An 8,036-nucleotide genomic window follows, 5' to 3' on the forward strand; every position below is an offset into this window, starting at 1 on the left:
AGCAGATTTGTCCTTCTATGTCACACAGGACGGGTTTGTCCGTCTGTGTCACACGAGCAGATTTGTCCTTCTATGTCACACGGGACGGTTTGTCCTTCTGTGTCACGCAGGATGGGTTTTGCTGCGACTGCTTCCACTACACCTGCCTTGAGGCACATCTTCTATTCTTGTGCTCAGTGACCAGTTCACTTAATGTTCCTATCATTCTTTGTTGTTGCTGTTGGTCACAGGGCTTGAACTCAGGGCCTGGGCACTGTCTCATGAGCATTTTTTGCTCAAGGCTAATGCGCTACCACTTTGAGCCACAGCTCCACTTTTGGTTTTCTGATGAGTAACTGGAGATAGAAGAGTTTCACTGGTTTTCCTTTGGTTGACTTTGGACTGTGATCCTCAGCTCTCAGCCTCCTGAGTAGCTAGGATTATAGGTGTGAGACACGAACACCAGGCTTGTTCTTACAATTTTGCAGCAGTAAATTTTCCTTAAGCCATATATATGTATCCGTACATATATACATGTATATAAAACCACAGACTTGTAAACGAAGTCCACACACCTACACACACACACACGCACACACACACACGTATCTACCTTCGGGTTCGTACTTCAACTTTAACTCATCCAGCCTGGCTCTCAGCTTCATGTTCTCACTTTCCACAACCTGCAGGCACCTTTCCTGGGCAAAGAGTTTTCGCTCAAAATCCAGGGAGCGCTGGCTCTCAAACAAGGCCTTCATCCGCTGGATGGACAGCTCACCTCGGGTACTCTCGTTTTCTTTGCTACAGTGGCAGAGAAGTCCAAGTTCACACACAGAACAGACAGGTGCTCCGGAGTGAACTTCTTGTGTATTTGAACACTTAGCTAAAAATGTGTTTCTCTGGCATTTTTACTAACAACAAAATAAATAATTAAAATAAGGTTTAACAATGGCAACTCTCTCCAACAAAAAAAGAATTCCTGCTGGGAAGGTGGCTCAGTGGTAGAGCGCTTGCCTCGCATGCATGAGGCCCTGGGTTCCATTCCTCAGCACCACATAAACAGAAAAAAAAGCTGGAAGTGGTGTTAAGGCTCAAGTGGTGGAGCGTTAGCCTTGAGTTGAAGAGCTGAGGGACAGCACCCAGGCCCAGTGTTCAGGCCCCATGACCAAAAAAAAAAAGAAAAAAGAATTTCTGCATTCTTTTCCAATGTATCTATACGACAGCTTAAGTTTCAAATTACGTGTTCTTCAAAATGCTCTGGACTGAGAGCACTTTCTGGTTTTTGTTTTGTTTCTCACAGCCCTGCCCACCGGCCAGGACACCTACTTCAGCTCCTGGATCTTCAGCTGCAGCAAGTCTGTGTAGTAGCTGCTGTCCTGCGGAGCGGAGGGGCTGGCCTCTGCCGGGGGCTTCTGCTTCACGCTCTCATACAACTCCTAGGGAGAGCACGGGTTCTCAGTCCACACCGCTGCAGGCTGACAGGCAAGGCCAGCTCCGGGCACTGCCCAGCTCCCACCACGGGGTGGCAGCATGCCCACAACTACTCTGTCCCTCTCTTATAGGCAAGGGGACAGAGAAGAAAGACAGAATCTGAACCCAGGCTGACTGCACAGTCTGTGCTTCCAACCACATCGCTGCCTGTTTCAACTTCTGGCTTGTTTTTTTTGTCAGTCGTGGGGCCTGAACTCTGGGCCTGGGCACTGTCCCTCAGCTCTTCAGCTCAAGGCTAGCGCTCTACCACTTGGAGCCACAGAGTCACTTCCGGTTTTCTGGAGATAAGAGTCTCAGGGACTTTCCTGCCGGGGCTGGCTATGAACTGCGATCCTCTAATCTCAGCCTCCTGAGTAGCTAGGATGATGGGCGTGAGCCACCAGCTCACATGAGCACCCAGCACCTTCTGGCTTTTTGAACAGAAGGAAAAGCTGGCTGACTTGAATTCTGAACTCAATAAAACCAAAACGGAAAGAGGTCTGAAGTTCCTCCTGGTACCTATCCACGCCCCCAACATTGACATAAAGTGTATTTCTGCAGGGGGAAAAACGTCAATCTTAAAAAAAACAACTAGCAGGGAAAAAAGTGGAACTCCAGATCCACGGGTGGGCAGCATCACAGCGACATGGCGAGCCTGACTGACTCACTGTAAGCCAGCCTAGGCTTGCGGAGATGAACTCCCCTGTGCAACTAACTGGGGCTAATAAAGAACAAAGAAAACCGGAAGAAAATAAACACTGAGTCAGTGTGTACAAAACATGTCAATTCCACATAATAAAGAAACCTATTTCAAGGCCAGAGCTCATGCCGGTAATGCTAGCTACTCAGAGCGTTGAGACCTGAATGATCATGCCTTGAAGCCACGCCAGGCACAAGCTTCTGCTAGATCCCGTCACCAGTCGGCTAGCAAAATGTCAGTCTGGAGGCACAGCTCACGTGAGTGCCGCCCAAGCCAAGCAAGCGTAAGGCCGAGTTGAAGCCCCAGTACCAGAGTACCAGCACAAAAACTGAACAGCAAAAGAGCAAGTTAGAAGCAGCGAGAAATTCAAAATGTGCTATCTTTTAAAGTGCTTCACATACCTTAAATTTCTCCAGATTTCTAACCTCCCCTAGAAGATGCTTTATCTCCCCATTCTTCTGCTCCACCATGGTAAACAACCGCTCTTGCTGCTCAGACTCTGCCTGAGACCCTCTCATTTGTAGCAACGTGGCAATTTGTAACTGGAAAAAAGCCGCAAGCACATACACAATAAGGCAGAGACTTAACAAGAGCACCTCTGGTACAATCTTACCTTGTATGTTAGTCTGAACTTTAAAAAAGAAGGATTCGAAATGCTGTAAGTCAAAACTCGGTGGCTGTTTCTCATCTTGTATTTTAACAGCACACAGCAGTAAGCCCTGCTGTAGGCAGAACCTTTGGTGTATTTATCCTGCTTTTTGCCCGTGTCTGAAGCCCTTGGCGTAGCTGTGTATGCTTTGGGAGCTCCCCAGCGCCCACTCTACCTTCATCCGCTGCATCTGCTCTCGGTAGAAGGCATTCTGCTTCTTCAGCGTCTGATACTTGACCTTCATGCTGTTGAGCTGCCGCTCCATGGCCGCCCTCCGATCTTCTACCTGGGAAGTACTCCTGCGTCTCACTGTCCTTGTGAGCCACACGCCAGCGCCATCCCACCCCTGGTGGGTTTCCCCCAAGTACCTCCGCAAACAGGGAGTTGCCCTTGCTGTTGGGGTCCAGCGCCTGCTGCAGGGCCTGACTCAGCTGCAGCTGAAGATCCTGGTTCTCCACCCGTGCTTTCTGCATTCAGAAGAAAGCGTGAGTGGTGGACGGGCTGATGCACGGCACTGAGGCTGGAGCCGAGCCTGGGGGCCTCACCGTACCTCCAGGGCGCTGTAGTAGGACGCCGCTTCCTTCTCCCGCTCCTCCTTCTCTGCCCTGAGCTGCTCTGCCTGGCGCATCAAGTCGGCGCTCAGATGCTCCAGTCTCTCCTGAGCGTAGCGGAGCTCGTGCACCTCTTCTTCCAGGCCCGCCTGCTCCAAGGGGAGGTGGTGAGGAGGCACTCCCGTGCACAGCGCAGTGGCGGCTCACTCCCCAAACTAAAACTAAACAACTGTTTGGGGGCTCTTCGGTGAATACTAGACTTTTTAGCAGAAAAAGAAAAGGCTTTCGAGGACCCTCCTCTTTTCCTACCAACTCAAGCCCTTAACCTTGTTCTCCAGCCCAGCCCACCAGCCTTCGCACTGGTGAAGGAACGCAGGGCCGTCCCCAGGGGCAGCCCACCTTCAGGCGTGCCACGTCAGACAGCTCCTTCCGCAGGGCCAGCGTCTCCGAGGGGGTACTCTCCTGCCGGCGCTCGGACACGAGCCGCAGCTCCTCCACCTTCTGCGCCAGGAGCTCCTTCTGGTGCTCTACCTTGTGCCCCAGCTGCTTCTCACGGAGCCTGGCCTCGTCCAGGTCTGCCTCCAGCCTTCCCAACTAAAGCAAAACAGGAGGAAGATTCGAAATGCTGCAAGTCAAAACCACCATTGTACGATGGAAGTTTCCTAGTTGCCCAAGGCTAGACATCAAGTGGGGGGTGGGAACTAATGCCAAATGAAAACAACACCTGCTCAGCAGTGTCTCTGAGATTTACATAAACTAAGCTAGGTTACCCTCTCTGAGTCCTGGGGAATGACTGTATTACACACAAAAGCAGCACTAATAATGCATATTAGAAATTAACACACTCGCCCAAATATGTGACTTCACTGATACATCTATTACAGTGGGAAAGCATCTTAGGCACTGGTGGCTCACACCTGTAATCCTAACTAATCAAAGAGGCAAATAAATCTGAGGATCGCTGTCTGAAGCCAGCTTGGAGAGAAAAATCCGTAAGACTTGTATCTCCCAATTAACCACAAAAATCCGAAAGCACAGGTGTGGCTCAAGTGGTAGAGTGCCAGATGTGAGGGAAAAAGCCAAGACAGATTGCAAGGCAAGGCCCAGAGTTCAAGCCACAGTACCCCCTCTCATACAAACACATGCACACACAGAAAACACAGGTCATTTACTGAAAATTAAGTAATGACAGGTGGTACAAAGACATGGAAAATCCAGAAGATGACACACAAAAACTTCTAAGAGAGCAGAAGAGTCAAGGCAAGTTCTGGTAGAAGGCCCAGACCTGACGGCGTTTCAGGTTAAAGCACTGGGTAGCTGGGTGCTGGAAGGCGCCCACTCCAGTGGTCCTGCTCTCCTGTGTCCAAGTGGAGCCAGTATGCAGGACCTCAGCCATGACTGACCACGCAGTCATGGAGAGAGAACGGGTCCTTTCTGATGGTGTTATCTGTAGTTAGCGGGTACCTGCTGTAACTTATACTAATTCATGAGGAGTTCCTGATTAGTTCTGCAGAATTGCAAAGTAGAGCATGAGCTGCGGCAGGCGGGCAGATTCCTCCCGCAAGGGGGCTGCTGCACTGTGTAGGCCCAGCCCTCACTCGGGCTTGTGCGTGAGCTCGTGTCCAGTCCCTGCTGCCAGGCTCACGGCAGGGATCCAGACTGGGCCGTACTTGGGGAAGCCTGTCTGCTCATGTCCACACAGCACTGCACAGACAGGGGATTTGCTCTGGAACGCGGACAGCCCACCTTGCCTCTGAGCTCCTCTGCCTCTTGGGAGTGTCGTCGGCCCAGCTGCTCTTCCAGCTGCTCCAGCTGCAGCTTCTGCTGCTGCTTCATGGCTTCATACTCACAGCTCAAACTCTCTAGCATGCGGCTCTTAAGCTCCACAGCTCTCTGAAGAGTGTATTTTTCTTGTTCATATTTCTGCAAACAGATCCAGTTACAATCCAATTACACAAACACCCACTACATTGATCACACGTAGCCAGGTTCACTTCTGACTACTTCAGTTCTATTTTAAATGTCTACTGCTCACCATGTACCAGACATACGACATCTGGAGTTAACTGTGTGACTCAGCCTCAGTGAACTCTGTGGACGAGTCTGACACACGTGACAGGAGTCTCACAAACTCCCGGGGAGGTGAATTTAGGGACTGGTCCCAGTGGGTGGCCGCCAGTGTTTGGCAGCCAGCCCTGGGAAGGAGTGTAGGTGAAGGTGTACTGTGGCTCTCATGGAGCCATGACTGAAGGGAAGTGGTCTGAAGGGAGATCAGTTCATGAGGGACCCCCGAGCCCACATAAAGAACTCAGGTTTTATTGTCTAGAGGCCTGAAGCCTTGTGTGCCTGGTGCAGGGAGGGGCACAATCTTTCGGGTATTCCCTGGGGGCCTTGGGAGCCATGTGAGGATGACAGTGTGAGTGGCAGGCTGGGAGCAGGCAGGCCCAGTGCAGAGAGGACGGTGGCCGGGGGCACAGCGCTGCCTGGGTGGATGGCTTATCGGTCAAGTACTAAGAAGCAAACCATAAACATGAGACTCTGGGGTTTTTGGCTCAAACAACTATGTGAATGCTATTCCACTTACAAAAGAGGTACCAAAAAAGAACGCTTGCTTAGTGGGCAGAGATCAACTATTATTTATACTTTTCCTTTTCTGGGGTGGTACTGGGGTTTGAAATCAGGGCCTCATGTTTGCTAGGCAGGGGGTGCTCGACCACAAGTCATGCACCCAGCACAGTTTCCTTCTGCCACAATTCAGATGTCTACAAGTGCTAGCTGAATAAATAAGTGGGCTTCCGAGGAGAATGAAAGGCCTGCGAAGTGTCACAGGACATTCAGATGTCACGGAGCTCTGAAACAGGTCAGGCCCGCTCAGCAGCATTCAGACAAAGCACACCGCGGGTCAGAATGGCAAAATGTGGTAAAAGAAATCAAACTGGATTTTTTTTTTAAAACATCAGAATACATTAGGTTAGAAAGAATATGAGTAATTCATTTAGTTCATTCTCCGGGGTGTACAAGGAATGGGATATGCTGTAAAAAATGAATAATAATAATAGCATCACAAACCTCCAGTGGCTAACCAGGCCCTTATAAACCCAAGTGCACAGCCCTACCTCAGTCACGGCCATCAGCTCATGACGACACTGATCCAATTCATTCTGCAATTCAGTTTGGCTCTCCAGGAGCTGTAGGCCATACTGAGCAGCTTTCAGTCGCTCTGATTCAGCCTCTTTGAGCTTATTTCGAAGACCTGTCATTTTGTCTTCCTCCATGTTCCTCTCCTGTCTTCAGCCTCCTATAAACTGAAGAAATATGATTACTTGAGCTTACGTGTAACTTGGAAAAAAAGCTTACAAACTCAACCTCATTGCCATACACAAACATAAGGTACTGAAATTCAATTCTTGACTTCTAAATAAGTGGTCAGACCTACATCCTTAATCCAAGAACAAGAATTACTTTTGGTAATTTTGTTCCTTGGTTTGAGCTTAACACAGAAAAAGAAAAATACATTTAATATTGCTTCCAAGAAACGCGCCGTCTGGAAATGTCTGGGTGATGTGTGCCCAGTGTACAATGTTAAGGGAGAGGTTCCCTAATAACTGCAGGACCCACGCAACTCACGAGAACAAGTGAAACCCAGAAACTCTGTAGTAGCGTGACGGTGCATCCAGTGTAAAAGGGCTGATAGGCGTTTGAAGAACACCGTGTCTGAGGTATCATGATACTGAGTACTGACCACTGGATCTGAACTAACGGAGGTCACTTGTGACCCCAGGGGCAGCAGTGGCAGAGGAGGGGACGAGAGCCCCAATGGAGTGGGTTTAAGAGGATGCAAAAAGCAGAAACTGGAGGAGCAGCTGTAGAGGGGATAACAGCAACTTACAGAAAAGTTAACAGTATGCTTATATATCAGGAGAGTGAAAACCTATTACACCAGGGGCAATGGACTGCCCTGATTCAAGAAGATGATGAGTTCTAATGTGCAGGGACTCGAACAGGGACACTCTGGGTAGACACAGTGAGGGAAATATGTGTAGGTGACCTTCCAAGTGATTCCACGTGTCAACGAATTAGGACACAAGATGAAGAAGGAAAATGAAGAAGGAAAACATGGAGCTTCAAAAGAGAGAAAACTGATCACAGGTTACTCACTCAGGGCTGGCAGCTACAGCTTTATAATGGAAACATTTATGTGCCTGCATGGTGGCTCGGCCAGCTGGCTAAGCACTGCGCTGCTGCTGTAACCAACACTTGCAGAGTCAACTGCCTCAAGTACCTCATTTTGCTTCACTCCCTTGGAGGTCTGAGTTAAGTGAATATTGTCCTCTCAACTTCTGCCAGGGAAATAAGGAGCTAACCTCAAGATAGTCCCATGGACTATCCCCAGGAAGCCAAAAGTAGCTCTCATTCATTCCAAGAATCTGGTTGGACTCCTATGAAATTGGCACTGTGTCTGCAGCGAGGGCACCATGGTCACTCAGACGCCAGGCAATGCCTGGGCTTTCCTCCGAAGGGTGCAGTCCATCCGCAGAACGGCGTCCTGCCGCCTGGCCGCACGATAAACACAGGCGAGAAGGAGCGACAGGGAGCGGCGCGAGGCCGTTACCGGGGACCTGCCCTCCTGGGTGGGGAAGTTCCCCGGGCCGGGCCGCGCCCGGGGATCTGCGGGGTGAGCGGGAGC

The 8,036-nt window shown here is 50.1% G+C and overlaps 1 protein-coding gene across 1 annotated transcript in view; it reads right to left on the minus strand.

Moving 5' to 3' along the window:
- Spdl1 (spindle apparatus coiled-coil protein 1) overlaps positions 1-6,655 on the minus strand; it is an 11,703-nt gene extending 5,048 nt beyond the window's left edge. Inside the window, exons 1-9 of the mRNA XM_013028623.1 lie at positions 6,466-6,655; positions 5,096-5,272; positions 3,749-3,943; positions 3,349-3,498; positions 3,167-3,265; positions 2,974-3,084; positions 2,551-2,691; positions 1,306-1,415; positions 583-780 (exon numbers count right to left, since the gene is read on the minus strand). Of these exons, the coding sequence (XP_012884077.1) occupies positions 583-780; positions 1,306-1,415; positions 2,551-2,691; positions 2,974-3,084; positions 3,167-3,265; positions 3,349-3,498; positions 3,749-3,943; positions 5,096-5,272; positions 6,466-6,624 (1,340 nt within the window). The 5' untranslated portion in view covers positions 6,625-6,655. The remainder of the gene's footprint in view (positions 1-582; positions 781-1,305; positions 1,416-2,550; positions 2,692-2,973; positions 3,085-3,166; positions 3,266-3,348; positions 3,499-3,748; positions 3,944-5,095; positions 5,273-6,465) is intronic.
- Positions 6,656-8,036: the final 1,381 nt, after the last annotated feature.

Source organism: Dipodomys ordii, unplaced genomic scaffold, assembly GCF_000151885.1.
Source record: "Dipodomys ordii isolate 6190 unplaced genomic scaffold, Dord_2.0 Scaffold112, whole genome shotgun sequence".
NCBI classification, from domain to species: domain Eukaryota; kingdom Metazoa; phylum Chordata; class Mammalia; order Rodentia; family Heteromyidae; genus Dipodomys; species Dipodomys ordii.